The sequence below is a fragment of the Pan troglodytes genome, chromosome 17, assembly GCF_028858775.2.
Source record: "Pan troglodytes isolate AG18354 chromosome 17, NHGRI_mPanTro3-v2.0_pri, whole genome shotgun sequence".
NCBI lineage: Eukaryota > Metazoa > Chordata > Mammalia > Primates > Hominidae > Pan > Pan troglodytes.
In genome coordinates this window covers 43,032,786-43,053,820 of record NC_072415.2, presented here as the reverse complement: position 1 = coordinate 43,053,820, position 21,035 = coordinate 43,032,786, and the positions used below count along the sequence as shown (strand labels likewise).

Below are 21,035 nucleotides of genomic sequence, written 5' to 3'. Positions count from 1 at the left end.
CATTGTTGGACATTTGGCTTGGTTCCAAGTCTTTGCTACTGTGAATAGTGCCGCAATAAACATACGTGTGCATGTGTCTTTATAGCAGCATGATTTCTAGTCCTTTGGGTATATACCCAGTAATGGGATTGCTGGGTCAAATGGTATTTCTAATTCTAGATCCCTGAGGAATCGCCACACTGACTTCCACAATGGTTGAACTAGTTTATAGTCCCACCAACAGTGTAAAAGTGTTCCTATTTCTCCACATCCTCTCCAGCACCTGTTGTTTCCTGACTTTTTAATGATTGCCATTCTAACTGGTGTGAGATGGTATCTCATTGTGGTTTTGATTTGCATTTCTCTGATGGCCAGTGATGGTGAGCATTTTTTCATGTGTGTTTTGGCTGCATAAATGTCTTCTTTTGAGAAGTGTCTGTTCATATCTTTCACCCACTTTTTGATGGGGTTCTTTGTTTTTCTCTTGTAAATTTGTTTGAGTTCATTGTAGATTCTGGATAATAGCCCTTTGTCAGATGAATAGGTTGCGAAAATTTTCTCCCATTTTGTAGGTTGCCTGTTCACTCTGATGGTAGTTTCTTTTGCTGTGCAGAAGCTCTTTAGTTTAATTAGATCCCATTTGTCAATTTTGGCTTTTGTTGCCATTGCTTTTGGTGTTATAGACATGAAGTCCTTGCCCATGCCTATGTCCTGAATGGTAATGCCTAGGTTTTCTTCTAGGGTTTTTATGGTTTTAGGTCTAATATTTAAGTCTTTAATCTGTCTTTAATTAATTTTTGTATAAGGTGTAAGGAAGGGATCCAGTTTCAGCTTTCTACATATGGCTAGCCAGTTTTCCCAGTACCATTTATTAAATAGGGAATCCTTTCCCCATTGCTTGTTTTTCTCAGGTTTGTCAAAGACCAGATAGTTGTAGATATGCGGCATTATTTCTGAGGGCTCTGTTCTGTTCCATTGATCTATATCTCTGTTTTGGTACCGGTACCATGCTGTTTTGGTTACTGTAGCCTGTAGTATAGTTTGAAGTCAGGTAGCATGATGCCTCCAGCTTTGTTCTTTTGGCTTAGGATTGACTTGGCAATGTGGGCTCTTTTTTGGTTCCATATGAACTTGAAAGTAGTTTTTTCCAATTCTGTGAAGAAAGTCATTGGTAGCTTGATGGGGATGGCATTGAATCTATCAATTACCTTGGGAAGTATGGCCATTTTCACGATATTGATTCTTCCTACCCGTGAGCATGGAATGTTCTTCCATTTGTTTGTATCCTCTTTTATTTCATTGAGCAGTGGTTTGTAGTTCTTGAAGAGGTCCTTCACGTCCCTTGTAAGTTGGATTCCTAGGTGTTTTATTCTCTTTGAAGCAATTGTGAATGGGAGTTCACTCATGATTTGGCTCTCTGTTTGTCTGTTATTGGTGTATAAGAATGCTTGTGATTTTTGTACATTGATTTTGTATCCTGAGACTTTGCTGAAGTTGCTTATCAGCTTAAGGAGATTTGGGGCTGAGACAGTGGGGCTTTCTAGATATAGAATCATGTCGTCTGCAAAGAGGGACAATTTGACTTCCTCTTTTCCTAATTGAATACCCTTTATTTCCTTCTCCTGCCTAATTGCCCTGGCCAGAACTTCCAACACTATGTTGAATAGGAGTGGTGAGAGAGGGCATCCCTGTCTTGTGCCAGTTTTCAAAGGGAATGCTTCCAGTTTTTGCCCATTCAGTATGATATTGGCTGTGGGTTTGTCATAGATAGCTCTTATTATTTTGAGATACATCCCATCAATACCTAATTTATTGAGAGTTTTTAGCATGAACGTTGTTGAATTTTGTCAAAGGCCTTTTCTGCATCTATTGAGATAATCATGTGGTTTTTGTCTTTGGTTCTGTTTATATGCTGGATTACATTTATTGATTTGCGTATATTGAACCAGCCTTGCATCCCTTTAATTTTATATATATTATCGTTCCATATTGTCCAGCAGATTTCTTGTACTTCACAGTCCACATTTAGAGGTAACTTCTGTGTATTAAATACTGTCAGTATTTGTTGCTAATAGTAATATTCTCTAAAGGATAAATGCTAGAAGGTTGGTAAATTCAGTCATTTTCTAGTTGCTGTGTTTGTTTTGTATGTGATAGAATAAAGCCTATATTCCATATATAAATGCTAAAATTTGATTCCATATAGAAATGCTAAAGTTTTATGTTTAGGCATAATATAAAAATATTATTCAATCAATTTTAATTGAAGTTACTTTTAGAAGGGTGGCTCTATAGGCTCCTTAAACAAGAGGGCATCAAGGAAATTTAAGGGTGTTACTCCTCAACTATTTCAGTGTAGCCAAAAATAGGGAAGTGATTATCTCTTAAAAAATGATGGATTTGGCTTCTTTCTCATGAAGTAATTATATATATATATATGTGTATTTGTATATATATATGTGTATGTATATATATATGTATGTATTTTAGGATCATTGGAAAGTCATGATTTCTTTCTTTAGTTTCAAAGGTCCAAAAAAAAAAGGAGACATTTCACCCCAGGATATATCGAACCTATATAGTTTCATCTGTACTTGATTTAGATTATGAGATTTTGGACATTAGAGATAATAACATTTAGATGCAAGTTTGGGCTTTGGTTGGAGATTTGTGGGCACCCTCAGAGGAGGTGAATGTATTTTGCATATGGGCAGGATGTGGATCATGGGCCCAGGCAGTGCAGTGTGGTATGCAGAATCTGGATCCTCATAATTTGTGCCCTTCATGTCATGCTTGTAAATATGCAAGGTTACATGGGCAGAAGGATTTTGTAGATGTAATTGTGTTTATAATCAGTGCCGTTAGATTGGGAGATTATCCTGGATTGTAATGGTAATTACATGAGTCTTTGAAAGCATAACTTTCTTTTGGCTGAGAGAAGAACAAGTCAGAGAAATGTAGAGTCAGAGAGTTCCAAAGCATGAGAAGTGCTCAGCCAGTCATTGCTGACTTGAAGATGGAGGGGGCCACATAGAAACTGTGAAAACATAATACATTCTGCCTGGAACTGTAATGAGATTACAACCTTAATGAGATTAGAAATGGTTTATCCCCCAGAGCCACTAAAGGAGAGCCCAGGCCAACTGAAACCTTCATTACAGCTTGTGAGACCCTAAGCAGAGTACTGACCTAGCTCACCAGCATTCTGACTTATAGAAAATGAGATAGTAAATAGGCATTATTTTAAGTCAATAAGATGATACTATTCCAATTGTTCAATGACATTTTGTGTCAGGAGCATTTTTAAAAGGTTTCCTCATATAGAATTTGCAAGATTTTGAAAAGTGTATTCGTAAATTATTGTTTTGTACTTCTAGTTGAGGATTTCTCTTTTATTAATTCTTCTAACTAGTTATATTTGGTTTATGAAGTAAATAATGATAATTCTTACTGCACTAATTTACTAATTTTTAAAATTATTTATGTTACTCATCATTGTTTATCTGGGGTTTTCCAGGAATGCTATTATTTCATCTGCAATTAGAGACACTAATTTTTATTAATTCTTATGCCTTTAATCATTATTTTTTATCTGATTACGTTGGTTAATACTTTTAATACAATGTTAAATAGTAGTGGAAATAAGTGGCATCCTTGTTATGCCCCACTCTTAATGGGATTGCTACTAGTTTTTTTATTCCCTTAAATATGATGCTGGCTTTAAGATTCAATATACATTTTATCATGTTGTAAAGTATTGTCAGTTTCAATGTATTGAGTAGTTTTTTAAATTGGGAATGAGTATTGAATTTTCTCAAGAATCTTTTCTGCCTCTAGGGAGAAGCTCATGTAATGTTTCTCTCATTATCTATAATACAGTATATTAAATTAATGGATTTTCTAATTTGAACCTTGAATTGTTGGAATAAATCTTACTTGACCATTATATCATTCATCCTTTCTTAAACACACCCCAATTTTCTTTTTACCATCACCATTAAGCCTTAGGTCACCAGTGATTTCCATTTTGCTAAATCTAATCATTATTCTTTTGTCCTCATCTTTATTAACTTACACATGCCACTTAACCAAGTTGATTCTACCCTTAGCCTTGGAAACCTTTTTCTTTTGGCTTCCAGAACACATTCTTCATGGTTTTTGCTATTTTTCTGGATTCTTGTTCTCAGTTCCCTCTACTGGTTTCTTTATATCTACTCAAACTCCAAACATTTGAGAACCTCAGTGCTTAGTCTTTTGTAACAAATCTTATATATCCTACTGCCAACTCTGAATCTCCACTTAGATATCTAGTAAGTATCTCAAGTTTAACTGTCCTAAAATTGTACTTCAGATGTGGAACCACTCTATAACCTGCATTCTCCCCTATTTCAGTTTATGGCAATTCAAACCTTCCAGCTTTTCAGGCCACAACATTTGAAATATGCACGGAAATGCATTCATTTATTAAAATGAAACGTTCATTTATTTTGTGAATTTCTGGGCCAAAGAATGCACATGTTCAGCTTTAGTAGACAATGCAAAAAAGTTTTCCCAAAGAGTTATGTATTTTTCCATGCCTAACATCATGTCTGAGAAGTCCAGCTTCAGATTCACAGTCCCATCTAATATTGTCATTTATTTATTTATTTATTTATTTACTCACTTACTTTAGAAACAGGGTCTTGCTCTGTTGCCCAGTTTACATTTAGTAATCTTGCTCTTTTACTTAAAAATATATTGTGGATATATATCAAGGTTATTAGATATGAATCTAATGCACTCTTTTAAACAGTAAACAAATATTACATACTAGGAACATGTCATAATATCAATCAGGGTACAGTGCAGGAAACAGAAATCCCTCTGTTTTAGGTAGAAAAAAATTTAGAAACCAATGAATTTGCAAAGCTGGCAGAAAAAACTCTGGGTTGGACATGCAAAAATGTTTCCCAGATTGACCATAGAAGCTACAGCTTCCCTTCTCTCCCCCCTTCCCCTCCCCACTCCCCTCCCCTCCCCCCTCCCCTCCCCTTTCCTACCCTTCCTCCAAGTAAAACTAGAAATCCCTCCCTCCCTCCCTTCTTCCCTTCCCCTTCCCTTCCTTTCCTCTTAGTATCCCTACCTTCCTTTCTGTTCTTTGTATTTTCCTAGGCTTTGCTACCCAAGAAAGCCCATTAGAAGGAAAATGAACCTCAATGACAATGTATTCAATTATTTAACTTTTAAATAAATTCAGATTGAAAATAGTAACTACTGCAAACAATATTAAAATGAATAACTTTATATTTGTTGTTGTTATGAATTGGTTCTTTCTATGGGATAGATTCTCAAAAGTTGAATTATTGGATTAGAACTAAGTATGTTTTTCAAAATAAATATTTCTGAAATATTTTCTAAAACATATGTATACATATGCACTTATATTTATATATTAGGAGCGATAGAAATGTATGATTTCTCTCATTTTTCCCAGAATGGTTGGTATTTTTAAATTATACCAACCTAATTGTTGGGTAAAAAAAGGTTACATTAATTTTCATGTTCCTGCCTGATAGCAAAGTAAATACATTTTTTTCTTATTAGCCATTTAAATTTCCTTTTTAATGCAAAGATTTCCGTTAATGGCATACTATTTGATTTTAGATATTCCAATGATTAATACTTTTGAAGTTGTACATTTATTATCATTTATATTAGGAAAGGAATAAGGAGATAATACTAGTGACTCCATGGATCTTATTACTTAGGCCAGGGCTAAAGTAATCGTACTTATCCAAAAGTTGCAGATTGCAAGAATTACACATGTAATGCTTAAGGTGTGCTCATGATTGTCTCATAACTTCATTTAGTAAGCCTTCCACAGGCATTTATCAAAGGCATAGTGGTGCAAATCATTAATTTTGACCCTTAGGCACTGAATTTTCATGTATATTTTTTCATTTTTTTCCCATTGAAAAATACTTTGTAAACCTACTTCTAGAGATTGACAATTGTTTGGTATGTAAAATATAAAATAATTTTATGCATCTGAGCTACCTGAGGCTAGACAATAGACCCTGGTTTTCAAGGGTCCTTTATGTAGTAGAGTCTGTCAGTATTTTATTGCTTTTTATGACTGAGTAGTTTCCATTTTCTAAGTACATTACATTTTGTTTATCCATTCTTTAGTAGATGGACTTTTGGCTGTTTCCACTTTTTTTGACTCTTAAGAATAAAGCCACTCTTAAACATTCACTACAATTTTTGCATAATGTGTTTCATTTTCCTTGGTTACATATCTAGGAGTGGAATTGCCGGGTCATGTGATAGTTCTATGTTTAACATTTTGAGGAACTGCCGAACTATTTTCCAAAGTGACTACAATATTTTACATTACCATAGTGATTTATAAGGGTTTCAATTCTAACACATTCTTAGCAACAATCAGTATTATCTGTCCTTTTTTTTTTAAACCCCTTTTTAAATAAAGCCATCCTTAGTGGATATATAGTGGGATCTCATTGTGGTTTTGATTTGCATTTCCATAGTCTCTAATAATGGAAAATGGCTTTTCCTGTGTTTGTCATTTGTATATCTTCTTTGGAGAAATGTCTATTCAAATCTTTTGTCCATTTTATATTCCGTTCTTTTTCACTTTTTATTGAGTTGTAAGTATTCTTTCTGTAGTCCAGATATTAGACACTCATCAGATAGATTGTTTGAAAATATTTTCTCCCACTCCATGTCATGTCTTTTCACTTTCTTGTTAGTATTCTTGAAGCAGAAGATATTAAAAAGTTTAAAAACTAAAAGTTTGTAATTTTGATGGAGTCTTATTTATCTATTTTATCTTTGGTTGCCTATGCTTTAAGTATCATATCTGAGGAACCATTGCTTAATCCAAAGTCTCAAAGACTTATATCTATGTTTTCTTCTAAGATTTGTATGGTTTTAACTATTACATTTATATTTTTTAATCCAAGTTTAGTTAATTTTTGTGTATGGTATGAAGTAGAAGTTCAAATTCATTTGTTTGTAAGTGGATATTCAGTATTTTCAGCAGCATTCTTTGAAAACACTATTTTATCTCATTGAATTGTCCAGACACTGTTGTTAAAATCAATTGGTAATTAATGTAGTATGGGTTAATTTCTACATTCTCAGTTTTATCCCATTGATTTATATGTCTTTCCTTATGCCAGTACTACAATGTCTTGATTACTGGAGTTTTGTAAATCAATGAGGAGAGCATTGTCATCTTAATAATATTAAGTGTTTAAATCCATGGTTACAGATACATTTTCATTTAGGCCTATTTAATTCCTTTTAACTATGTGTTGTAATTTTCAGTGTACAAATCTTGCACTGTTTAGTAAAATTTATTCCTAAATTTTTATTCATTTTGACACTATTGTAAATAAAATTGTCTTAATTACATTTTTGTATTGCTCATTGCTAGTGTGTAGAAATACCACCAATGTTTGTGTGTTGTCTTTGTATCCTGCAAGTTGCAAAATTGTTCATTAGGCTCTATAGTTTTTAAAAATACATTATTTAGGACTTTCTCTACACAAATCCTTTTATCTGCAAATACAGATGTTTACTTCTTTCTTCTCAATCTGGAAATGTTTATTTTTTATTTTTATTTTTATTTTTTTTGCCTAATTACTTTGGTTAGAGCATCAAATACAATGTTAAAAAAAAGACAATAAGAGCAAATATCCCATCCTTTCTGATGTTAGTGGAATGATCCACTTTTCATCAAGTATGATGTTGGCTTTCACAGGTACATTTTTATCAGGATAAGAAAATTTCCCTTTATTGTTAGTTTACTGAATTTTTTATTACAAAAGGGTATAGAAATATTTCAAATGATTTTTCTACATTCATTGAAATAATGGAAATGGCTTTGGTCCTTTATTATATTAATATGGTGTTTATTACATTTACTGATTTTTACATGTAGAACCAACCTTGCATTTCTAGATAGATCTCACTTCATCGTGGTCTATAATCCTTTCTATATGTTTATGGATTCCACAACTATTTTGTTAAGGATTTTTGTGTCTAAATTCACAAGAGATATCAGTCTGTACTTTTCATTTCTTGTGATGTCTTGTCAGGATATGCTATCACAGTGAGACTGCCTCATAGAATAAGCTGGTAAGTGTATATTTCTTTTCTATTTTTTGGAAGATTTTGTGAAAGACCCATGTTGATTCATCTTTTAACATCTAGTAGTATTCACCAGTAAAGCAATTTGGTTCAGGCTTATCTTTGTGAGAAGTTTTTGATTATTAATTCAGTTTATTTGCTTGTTACAGATTTATTCAGTTTTTCTGTTTCTTCTTGAGTAAGTTTTGTTAGGTGGTGTATTTTTGGGAATTTATTCATTTCATGTTGTTTATCTAATTTGTTGGCATAAAATGTTTTATAGTATTCTCTTATAATCACTTTTTGAAGGTTCATAGCAATACTCTCTCTTGAATTTCTGATTTTAGTAATTTGAATCTTCTTTTTTCTTGGTTAGTGTATGTAGTATTTTATCAAATTTCTTGAACTTTCCAAAGAACAAACTTTTGGTTTTGTTGATTCTCTCCACTTTTTGCATGTATTAGAATTCATATTTTTCTCACTGTAGTTTTTTAAAAATTAATTTTCATTCTTTTACTTGCTTTGGGTTTAGTTAGCTCTTTTTCTAATTCTTTTAGATGTAAAGTTAGGTTACTGACATAAGAACTTCTTCTTTAATGTAGGCAATTACAGCTAGAAATTTCCTTTAAAGCACTGCTCTAACTTCATCCAATAAGTTTCAATATGTTGTACATTCATTCTCATTCATCTCAAAATATTTTCTAATCATTCTTGAGATTTCTTCTTATACTTGTTGGTTATCAAGGAACATACTGTTTAATGTCCATATGTTTTGAATTTCCTTCTGTTATTTCTTTGTGTTATTGATTTATAATTTCATTCCAATATGGCTGGAGAAGGCACTTTGCATGACTTCAGTCATGCAGTATCAAAGTCTCTATTTTTGTCAAATTTTCTATTTCTCTCTTTAGTTCTGTCAGTTTTTGTTTCATGTATCTTGAAGCTTTGTTGTTGGGTGGATTCATATTCGTGATTGTTATGTCTTGATTAATTGACCCTTCTGTTATTATAAAATGTAATTCTTTGTTCTAGCAATTTTTATTCTAAAGTCTATTTTGTCTGATATTAATCTAGCCACTTCAGCTCTAACATGGTTACTGTTTGCATGGACTTCCTTTAACATGGTTACTGTTTGCATGGAATTTCTTTTTCCAGCCTTTACTTTCAACATATTTGTGTCTTTGATCTCCCATGTGTCTTTTGTGAACCGTATATGATAGGACCATTTCCTTCAAACTCATTCCGTCAATCTCTATACTTTAATTAGAGGGTTTAATTTATTTACATTTAATGTAATTACTGATAAGGTAGGATTTGTATTTGCCATTCTGCTACTTATTTTCTCTGTGTCTTATGTCTTTATATTTTCTCTATTCCTTCATTACTGCCTTCTTTTGTGTAACACTTTAATTACTTTGTAATTGATTTGACTATATATTTTTGAACTATTTTCCCAGCAATTGCCCTGGGAGTGGAATTCACAATTTAATTTACAAAAAAAATTATTTTGGATTAATACTAACAATTTCAATAGTATACACATTTCTTTCTCCTCTATAGCTTTCTTTCTTCCTTTATTTATTTGTCTTGCTATTGTATAAATTATATCTTTATACATTGTGTGACTATCAACAGAAATTTACAATTACTGCTTTATGCAATTGTCTTTTAAATTAGGCAATGAAAAAGAGTTACAAAATAATACGTTTATACATTTTTAATATTTACCTATAAAGTTATGATTACTGGTTGTCTTTATTTCTTCTGTGGATTCAAGTTACTGTCTAGCATTCTTTCATCTCAATTTGAAGGAATCGATTCCCTTGAGTATTTTTTATAGAACAGGTTTATCCCAATATTTGATTATCTGGGAATGTCCTAATATCTCTATTGTTTTTAAGTTATAGTTTTGCTTGATATAGGATTCTTGGTACTTTTCTTTCTGTATTTTGTATATGCTAGTATATACCTTCTGTTTCCCATTGTTTTGACTGAAAAATTGTCTGTTAATCATATTGAAGATCCTTGACATGTGAAGTGTCACTTTTCTCTTGTTGCTTCCAGGAGTGTCTCTTTGTCTTTGACTTTTGACAGTTTGATTGTGATGTATCTCGAGTATATATCTTTGAGTTTTTACAACTGGAATTTCTTGGGCTTCCTCAATGTGTAAATTAATGTATTTTAAACCAAATTTTGCAAGTTTTCAGCCATTATTTATTTGAATATACTTTTTGCCTCCCCCCTCTCTTTTCTTCTTTGACTACTTTTACTTTTGTATGTATATTGGTATACTTCATGGAATGTCACACAACTATGAATCTCTGTTCATTTTTCTTTATTTTTTTTTCTGTTCTTTAGTCTAGATAATCTCAGTTGACTCGTCTTCAGATTTGATGATTCTTTCTTCTGCCTACTCAAATATGCTGTTGAGTGCAGATAGAAAAAATTTTTTAGTTCAGTTGTGGTACTTTTCAACTGTCAAATTTATATTTGAGTTTTTAAAATAATTTATATCACTTTATTAATAGTTTCTATTTGCTAAAACATTATTTTAATGCTTTGTTTTAGTCCTTTAGATCCTTGAACATATTTCAAATTTCCAATTGGATTAATAAATAAAATGTCTAATTTTCCCCTGAGACAATTTCTATTGACTAATTTTTTATTCTGCATCGTCTATACTTTCTTAATTCTTTGAATGTCTCATTTTTAGTTGTTGAAAACTGAACATTTTAAATACAATGTATTTATACTGGATATCATATTTTCACTTATCCTCAGGATTTGTTCCTGTTGCTGTTTGCTGAAGTAGTAATTTTTGTTGTTTTGTTTTGTTTAGAGAACTTTCTAACTTAATTAAGTAAAGTCTGTTGTCTTTCTCATGTGCAGCCCCTGAAGTCTCTTCTCAGCTGAGGGTCTGTTAATCATTGGATAATAATCCTTAAAATCTGAAAAAAATTTATCTCTGTCTTTGCAGAAAAGTTCTGTGTGCTTGCTTAGGTTCACCTTTAATAAACAACCAGGCAGTTGCCAACGTTGCCGTAGTTTTTGTTATTGTTGTTGTTTCCTGCTTTCATAGAGCCTCAAGATCAGCAGGAGGTGAGAGGTTAAATAGCTTCTCAGGTATTTCCAGAACATGTGAATACCCTGGTCTTTCACACATCCCTGGATATTTGCAGCCTTCTAGATTCCCAGGAGTTATGTTGGAGCTTTACAAAGTACTATGGATGTAATTCCACCAGCTTTCCCTTTTTAGTTTGTTAGTTCATCTACTGTTTGTTCCAATTTTTAGCCACAATCTCAGGTGGCCACAGAGTTTATCAATTGCCTGTAATTTTTTTGGACAACCATGCTCTGGGGAAAAAGCTTTTCTGGGAGAGAGTTTTTGTGCCGGTAAACTCTGCATCAAATCAAATGCAGACATCCTTGCAAGTGGAGGTTTCCATAAAAACCACCAGACAGGTCAAATAAAGACAATTTTTTTTGAGAACGAGGCTTTGAATGCATTCTAGCCTGATTCTACTCTCTCTGGTGGCTGCCAGAAGGCTGCTTTTAACAATAAATTATTCTTTGAGGCTTCTGTGGAGCTGAAGTGATAGGACTAGAAGGTGAAACACCACAAAGTGCACTCTTCTTACTAAGTTTAGACTGTTTTTATTAAATCAGTGCTCCCTAGATTGTTGCAAGCCTTTGGCTAATTTCGAGTGTTGACAAGGCTGATTTGACATTTTTTTGTCAGTTTTTTTTTATTACATTTATATAAGAGGGAGTTTTCAGAGACTCCTGCTTCACTATTTTCATTGATGTCTCTGCAAGGACATAATCTGGGAATGTTGGCTTTTTATTTTACATTTTTTTCATGGTCATCTTATTTAATTTACATTTTGTTTATGGTGGTATTTTTTGACACATACTTTTATAAAATGTGCTGTCAAACCCATCAACAGATCTCTTGGTTTACTCGGCAAGGTGACACTCTCCTTTAGCCCAAGATTATGCAAGTGAAATCTTATTGATTACTCTAATTTGAACATGTTCTGTGTTTGCATTTAGATTTTTATTCATCTGAAACATTACTTTTGTTATTATATGAGTTAGATGTGAGGTATAGAGACCACTTTGAATTTTTTTAAACAGAGATTTCACATTATTTCAGTACCATTAATTAAACAACTTCTCTCTCACTGAATTCAGATATCATTTTCTAAAAATATTGATTCAGATTTATTTCTGGCCTTTAATTTTTCCCTCTGATCTTTACTATGATTAGGAAAATAAATGTTGCCTTAATATAGAAGTATTATAGGATGTTTTAGTATCTGGTAGCAAGTTTCCAATATTTTATTTTTCAGATACCTTTTGGGTAGTCTCAGATACCTTTTTTCCATGTGAACTTCATTTAATGCAATTCAAAAAAGACTACTCCATTTTGCTATATTTTTACAGTAATGTTGGGAGAACACACATTATAGTCTATTAAACCATTTTGTAACAAATCATCCTTTTCATGTGAAACTTGATTTAGGATTTTTAATAAGAGTTTTTGTTTACTTTATATAGGTCCTCTTCTTTTTGTCAAATTTTTTCCCAAATAATTTATATTTTTGAGAAAACTTTACAATTATTTCTTCTATATTTTAAAAACAGATTATTATTCTTATAGATAAAAGCTATTCATTTCCTAATCCTTATATCCAGCCATTTTACCAAAATTGTTTATTGTTGTTTTAAATAGAATTCTTCTATTTTTCTAGGTATTTAATTATGTTATCTAAAGTTGAAGATATATTACCTATTCATTTTCAGTATTATAATAGTAATATTTGATTTTATTATGTAATTGTTTACCTAGTCTTTCCTAAAGCATGATTAATAATGTAATAAAAGATAATATGATCTTATTCTTGAGTCTAATGAGGATACATTCAGTATTTTATAATTCATTTTGGTATTTGCTATTGTTTCTTTATATTATATTTGAATCATTTTTTTCTTGTACTAGTTTTTTTAAGATACAAAAACTAGACAGTGAGTGAATTTATTAAATGACTGTTTTGCAAAGTGTTAGCGTGCTTATTTTCTCCTTTAACTTGTTGATGTGATGAATTATGATTCCGAATTTTCTATTGTTTTTCAATTTTTATGTAACTGAAACAAATTCTACTTTATCATGATTAATTTATTTTTTACCTTATGGAAGGATGAAAAGCTATACAATTCACTTTATTCTGTATATCTTCTTTCTTAGCTGGAAGATTTGAAAAGAGTTTATGACCAACTAACCTGGAAGCAAAAAAGTCATGAAAATCAGTATCTGGAAGCAGTTAATAATTTTTATGCTGCAGTAAGTTGATTTTTTCCTACTTCCCACTTAGAATGCCATTTTCTATTTCCAAATATTAACTCATATATCTAAAAGTGATTTCATTATTATAGGTTTTCCCTTTTGATAATTAGACATGTATGAATGATTCTTTTATTCTTTTCTTAAAGAAAAAAACATGGGATATTGAGCTTTCTGATGTTGCAAAAGATTTTTCAGCTATTTCTTTGGCATGTACAAAACTGACGGAAGACAATAAAAAAGTTGAGATTGATATTAACAAAATAACAGAAAAAACCAATGAAAGGTAAATTTGCAAATACTTTTCTTCTTATATACCATAATCCAATATGTTAAATACAATAAACCTCTCCAGTTTGTGTCCCTGGAGTTATATGGTGGTGTTTTTGTTTATCAGTAGCTTAAAATTTAAGTTCTATTCAAAATGTTGCCTTTAGTCACTCTGGGTTCCCTTTGAAAAGTCAGAATACATGTGCCATGTTGGTGTGCTGCACCCATTTACTCGTCATTTAGCATTAGGTATATCTCCTAATGCTATCCCTCCCCCCTCCCCCTACCCCACAACAGTCCCCGGTGTGTGATGTTCCCCTTCCTGTGTCCATGTGTTCTCTTTGTTCACCCTAAAACTTAAAGTATAATAATAATAAAATAAAGAAAAAAAAAGAAAGTCAAAATAATTGTAAAAAGTTATCTTATAAGCAGCTTTACACAGCCTTATCTTACCTCTTTTTGACTATCCTCTTATACTAAAAAATACTTTAAACTTAAAATACAGTAGCCCCCCCTTAACCATGGGAGATGTGTTCCAAGACCCATAGTGAATGTCTGAAACCACAGATTGTACCAAACCCTATATATACTACAATTTTGCAATCTGATAACTGAGTTGGCTACTAAGTGACTAAAACACAGGTAGCATACACAGCATGGATATGCTGGACAAAGGGATTATTCACATCTGGGGCAAGAGAGCATGAGATTTCATCATGCTACTTAGAACAGCCTACAATTTAAAACTTATGAATTGTCTATATCTGGAATTTGCCATCTAATCTTTTCAGACTACAGTTGACCACAGGTAACTAAGCCTGCAGGAATCAAAACTTGCAGATATGGAGGATCTTATGTATGTCTTATCAAGCTCATGATCTCCTTCAGTCCACTCTCAATTTTTCCTGCAACTACTATACTAGTATTCTTGGTTTGGAAACCTATGAGTTTTCATGACTCCTCTATTTCAACTCTCATATTTAATGGATCAACAAGAACTATTCCACATACTAAATGTATTTTCAGTTTATTCTCTTCATTGCTCCACCAACAATCTAGTACAAGCTATCGTCATGTCTGGCATGAACTCACAGTGACTGGCAGAACTGGTCTACCTGCAATCACTCTCTAATACATTATCTACATTTTGATAGGCATGTTCTTATTTATCTTAACATAAGTATGATCAATTCCTCTCTATATCTGCATGAATTTTAACGGGGGTGAAAGATCAAAGACCTCCCACCACATATCCTGCAAGGTCCCTTGAATAGGCACATCTGCTTCTACAGTCTCATATTCTTCCCAGTTCACCCTTATTACTTGGTTCAAATACAGTAGTAGTACTTCAGTTTCTCCCACTTATCACTTTTTCCAGCCCATACATGGTATTTTTATGCTACTTTCTTTTTCTAGAATGTTTTTACCACTTCCTTCTACCTAATTGCCACTTATCCTTAAGATTACAGCTGACTATCCTGTGAAATTCAATTCCTCTGTCATATGTACATGTGATACACATGCCTCTCTTTTTCACATCTCTTCTCATATTCATAATTTTTTGTGTATGAATATTTGATTCATTTCTGTCTTCCTCAAAAATGGGAAGATCCATGAGGTCAGACCATGACTACTTTTCCTTTGCTATTGAATCCTCATCATATAGCAGAGAGTCTGACACATACTATGCTATCAGGAAAAAATGACCATGATACTTGATTATTGTATTGGAAGTTTGATAAAATTTCTTAGAATTATTTTACCTTTGGAAATGATGAAATGGAACAATTTGTAAAACTTTCTTGTATGTGAAACATACTTTTTTAAAGATGTTGGTTTTTAAAGAATAACTTAAAACTGTAGTTGTTAATATTACTACATTTTATCATTTTATTTTATAAAGAAAAAGAACCAGAGGAGCAAAAGCAAACAAACATCTGAAGAGTCGGTGATCTAATAAGGATACTCATCTTGAGGAAAGGGAGAGTGTGTGACAGCAGGCACTTATTAGATTATTCTGCAGTAACACACAACCCCCAAATCTTAGTGACTCAAAATAAAAAGATTGATTTCTCACTCACATAGTAATTTAGCTGGTAATAGAGGGAAAAGTACATTCGTGAGATCACTCAATGGCTCTTGTAGCTTCCACAGGAGGGTGATACATGTTAATACCACTCACATTCCTTTGAACAAAGCAAGTCACATGGCCAAGTCTGATGTCAGTGGGGTGACAAGTCTAATTCTCTCAAGAATAGACGTAGTGAATTATTGGGAACACAAGTACATCTATCACAAGCAGTGGGAATGCAGCTCTATTTATGGGGAAGGATTTCCATGGTGTATATCTTGCTTACCCAGAAAGCACCTTGAGATGTTACTTAATTATTTAATCATTTAATTTCCCCCAATTTTTACCAGGAATTAAAAATTAAATGGATAATTTTTAACAGCGGATTACATGGTGCTGAACAGAGAATTAATAAACAATCAGTAAAATAAAGTGAAAGAGAGATTAGGAGATTTGCAGGCAAGAGTCAGGTCTACCATATATCTAAGTCATGTTCCTAAAGAAGAGAAGATTAAAACACAGGACAAAGAGATAATTACCAATTCATATATCAAAATAGTTCTTATATTCTTGTTTCTAACTGGTAACTATATATATCTATCACATTTATGTATATATGCAAATAATTTTGTCTATTTCAATTATTTGCACATATAAACTGGCAAGTCTATATGTAGGCAGCAAGTATATATTACATTACAAATGTATGCAAATGTAATTTTTCATTTCCTAAAGTTTTATTTCCTTTTCATCCAAATCTGCTAGATTGTTTTATGATTTTTTTGTTTGACACAGATATTTAAAGCTTATCTTTTATCTCTTAAACAGTGTGAATAGTTATAATCTGCACCTAATAATTTAAATGTCTGTAGTCTTTGTAATTTGCTTCTACTTCTTATTCTTCTAGCTCATGCTTCATTGCCTTTTTCACTTGTATTCTTGGCTATTTTTTTTTTAACCATGTGTAGTCCACTTGCTTCTGAACACTATTTGCAGAAAATCTTTAAGTCCTAGGATAAAGTTGAGTTAATCATTGCAATCTTATGTTTATGAAAAAGTTTCTATTTTTCAACTTGTGTCCTTGGATATGCTCTAGACTATGATTTTGTTTCCTACGCCATATTTAACAAAGCTCCATTTAACCAAAAGTTCCAGTGCCTTAAGAGTAGTAACGTCTTCTCTATTTAGCACTCTGTCTGTAACACGTTTGTTGTAAGAAATTTGGAAAATACAGAATGTACAAAAGGAGATTGAGACCCTAACATTGTTTCAATTCATAGAAATATAGCTATTAATATATTACTGAATTTTTTCCTTCTTACTAAATAACTAATTATGAGTTTTGATCTTATTCCCAGCATGATATAAAAGATTTTTCACAATATTAAACAACTGTTAAATACACCATTTAAATAGCTGTATAAAAGTGTATTATATGGATGAACTATGATTTATGTACAAATTGCTGTTATTTGGATGGCTCTCATTTTTAACTACTTGTTGTAAATATTATGGCAGTGGATTATTTTGTTTAGAAATCTTTATCAACATATTGGCTTTTTAAAATTTAAAATAGTTTCATAGAATTTGATTCAGTATAATACTTTTAAAACTCCCACTTCATCTCTAAAAGTACTTTCCGGAAAGACTATCCCATTCATGAGGCTATGCAGTACATGAGCCTGTCCTCTCACACACCTGTGCTAACTTGAGTGTTATAGTTGTAACAAATCTCTCTCAATATGATAAATGAAAACTATCTTCTTAATATTGTTTTGAACTCCATTTATTTGATTACTAGGGAGGTTGAATATTTGTTCAACCTCTATTGAATTCTACTTTTTCTAAATAATTATTGTGTGTTTCCAAGGAAGAAATGAGGAACTCAAAGTTCTAAGGTGCAAAGTGGCTTTCCTAAAGTCCCACAGCTGGAGTTTAAAATCTGACTTTCTATATTCAGGTTCAGAATATTAACCTCCTCTCATTTTTTGCAGTTTAATCTGACTTAAATTTAACTGACATTTAGTAAATATTCAAATATGCTCGATAAATCAGTCGAATAATAACAATTACAAATAGTAGATCTAATGTTAAAATTGCTGTTATTAATATTTTGGGGCACAAATAAGATGGTGGTAGGTTCACAGAGTTACACTTTTGATGTGGCTGAAGCTTAGAGAAAGTGCATGATCTGACCTGTGTGCTTGTGTCTGGGTGTGTATGTGTGTGTTTGCATGCAATACGTGTTTTTATGTGGCAGGCCATCAGGTGACAACATTGAGTCTAAGGAACCATCATGCCAGATAATGAGTCATTTTAAGGCATTTGGACTCAGTTGAGGACTGTAGATGTCCACTAAAGAAGCCATATGATCAGACTTTCCTTTTAAATATGTCATTTTAGTGGTATTTGGATGAGTTAAGGTTTGAAAAACTAGTTTGATGGTGGTACCAGACATTAAGTGAAAAATGTGTAGATGAAAAAAAGGAAGGTTGGAGGGTAAATGTTGCTATGTTTGATTGGGATTGTGTATGGCACAATACAAATGTAAGTATCTGGAAATCATTTTGATTTGTGAGTCTGAAATTGTGGAAAGATAGTCATAGAGATAGATGTTAGATGTAAAATGCAGAAGTACTTTAAATTATCAGGCAAATATTTTCACATTTTTTCCTTCATCTGTTTCTTAAAAATTTGAATTTTTATAGATAGAACTTTTGTGGAAAAAATTATAACAATTGGCCATATATCAGTATAATGTAAAATTTCCCCAATATCTGATAGGGCAGAATCAATAAATATAGTTAATGGCCTTTATAGACCCTATCTACTAACCCATAGTTTGGTTTTTCATGAAATCATGAATGTCTACTTAGAAAATGTAAGAGAAAACCTCATTCATTAGAAAATTATACCCAAAATGCAACTAAGAAGACATACATAGAAAGTAGGAAGTTTCTATGAAGAGAGTACCAAATGTGATTAAAATATACTTAAAAATGAATAGAGGGATATGTCAAAAATTTGAATATGACCCAGTTATGAGAAAATGTCAAGTTCTAACCAAATAAATTAAAAGTCTTATTGCAGTTGTAACTAAACTCCTAATGTAATTTTATTTTATAATTTAATAAAATAACTAATCAAGGTAATTTTAAAATGACTATTTATGGGGACAAATAGCCCTATGGAATATTTAAATGTGAAAACGATTATATAACTGTTAAACTCTGTGGTATTGTTCAAGGTTGAGATAGCTAGAAAACAGAAATATCAGTAGATAGCAACAGCAATCAGAAATAAAATTGAAAAGATATCTCTTACAATATAATTTTGAAACATCAAATCCACAAAATGAATCTAGCAAGAAGGTGTCTGATAATACTACCCAGAAGACCACATAATATTGTTGAAGCAAATTAAAGAAGATGTAAATCAATAGAGGGGGGCATACCTTGGCCATGAACTGGAACACTCACTCATGCAGGCCCGGCGCGGTGGCTCACGCCTGTAATCCCAGCACTTTGGGAGGCCAAGGTGGGCGGATCACGAGGTCAGGAGATCGAGACCATCCTGGCTAACACGGGGAAACCCCGTCTCTACTAAAAATACAAAAAATTAGCCGGGCGTGGTGGTGGGCGCCTGTAGCCCCAGCTACTTAGGAGGCTGAGGCAGGAGAATGGCGTGAACCCAGGAGGAGGAGCTCGCAGTGAGCCGAGCTCGTGCCTCTGCACTCCAGCCTGGGCGACAGAGCGAGACTGTGTCTCAAAAAACAAACAAACAAACAGAAAAAAAAAAAACCCCTGATATTAAAATGTATATGGAAAATTAAAGAAGGAGAAAATATTTAACAATGTTTTAGAACTAGGCTTCGGAAATTATAATACCATTTTTCAAAATTAACAATAGAGCTCAATATGTAAAATGACTCGTTACTCGTGCTAGGGTAAAAAGATAGACCAGTGGAAATGAGTAGAAAGTCCAAAATCAGACCTATACGTATACATTCACCAGATTTGTGACAAGTGTGCCACTGTAGTGCAGCAAAGAATAAATGGCCTAATAGCCTTATGAAAAAAAACAAAAAAAAAGTCTTACCTCTACCTATCTAACAAACAATAGTCTATTTTTTTGGAACATAGTTGTAAATGTGAAAGTTTGAACAATACAAAATTCTAAGAAAACATAGAAAAATATCAATAAATATGAGTCAGGTAAAGTTTTCTTAAACAGGAAAATAAATACCATCATAGAGGAAAAAACTGATGAATAAACATTCCATTAAGACAGAGAAAAGGTAAACCACAGACTGATAAAATATATTTGTTATAGCTATATCTGAGAAGATAAATTGATAAACCAAAAAAATTGGTGAAGAAAAATGAGTAAATAATAAAATAACAAATATATAATATAATGATAAATATAAAATAACAAAAATAATTAAAAATTATAGAAAAAGCAAATAATCAAACAGAAATCTGCAGAACTGAACAGTCACTTCACAAAAGAGGATAAACAAATGTATAGTAATCATGAATGAGTAGAATGAATAGGTAAGATATAGTCATACAAAGGAATACTCTGCAGCAGTGAGAATAAACAGATTTCAGCTACACACAACAACATGAATGAATCTTAGAAACATAATATTGAGTAAAAGTAGACAAAATGGCTGTATATACTATATGATCTTGTTCAGAAGCAGGCAAAATGGTCATAGGAGTCAGGATAGCAGTTCCTATTGGGTGGTAGTGACTGAGAGAGCACACTCCTGGGATTCTGCTGGCCATGTGTAATATATATATATCTGTGTATTTTTTTTTCTGAATGAGGGTGGTACTGGTGTATTCACATTAAAAATTCATTGAACTATACTCTGATTTGTACTCTCTTCTGTATAAAAGTTCTACTTCAATAAAATGTTACTTTTAAAATAAATATTAAATTACATAAATTGTTAATTCAGTCCAACTAAAATGTGTTCAATCACTTATTAATCATTTATTGAATTCATATTGTATGCAGACATTATGGTAGGTTCTAAAGTTACAATACATATGTGGAAAACTTCCTGCCTTCAATGAGTCCCCAAGAAAATACATAATTATTATGGAAGTTATGTTTTTCAGTAGCTGATATGGTTTGGCTCTAAGTCCCCACCCAAATCTCGTCTTGAATCCCCACATGTTGGGAGAGGGACTGGTGGGGGGTGGTGATTGAATCATGGGGGCAGAC

General features: G+C 32.3%; 1 protein-coding gene across 9 annotated transcripts in view; it reads left to right on the top strand.

Moving 5' to 3' along the window:
• The window catches only part of CCDC178 (coiled-coil domain containing 178), a 503,110-nt gene that overhangs the window by 156,565 nt on the left and 325,510 nt on the right, over window positions 1–21,035 (top strand). For all 9 annotated transcript variants that reach the window (XM_001160604.7, XM_024351001.3, XM_063795580.1 and 6 more), the window contains 2 exons: window positions 13,361–13,456; window positions 13,606–13,742. In XM_001160604.7, coding sequence (XP_001160604.4) covers window positions 13,361–13,456; window positions 13,606–13,742 — 233 coding nt within the window. The remainder of the gene's footprint in view (window positions 1–13,360; window positions 13,457–13,605; window positions 13,743–21,035) is intronic.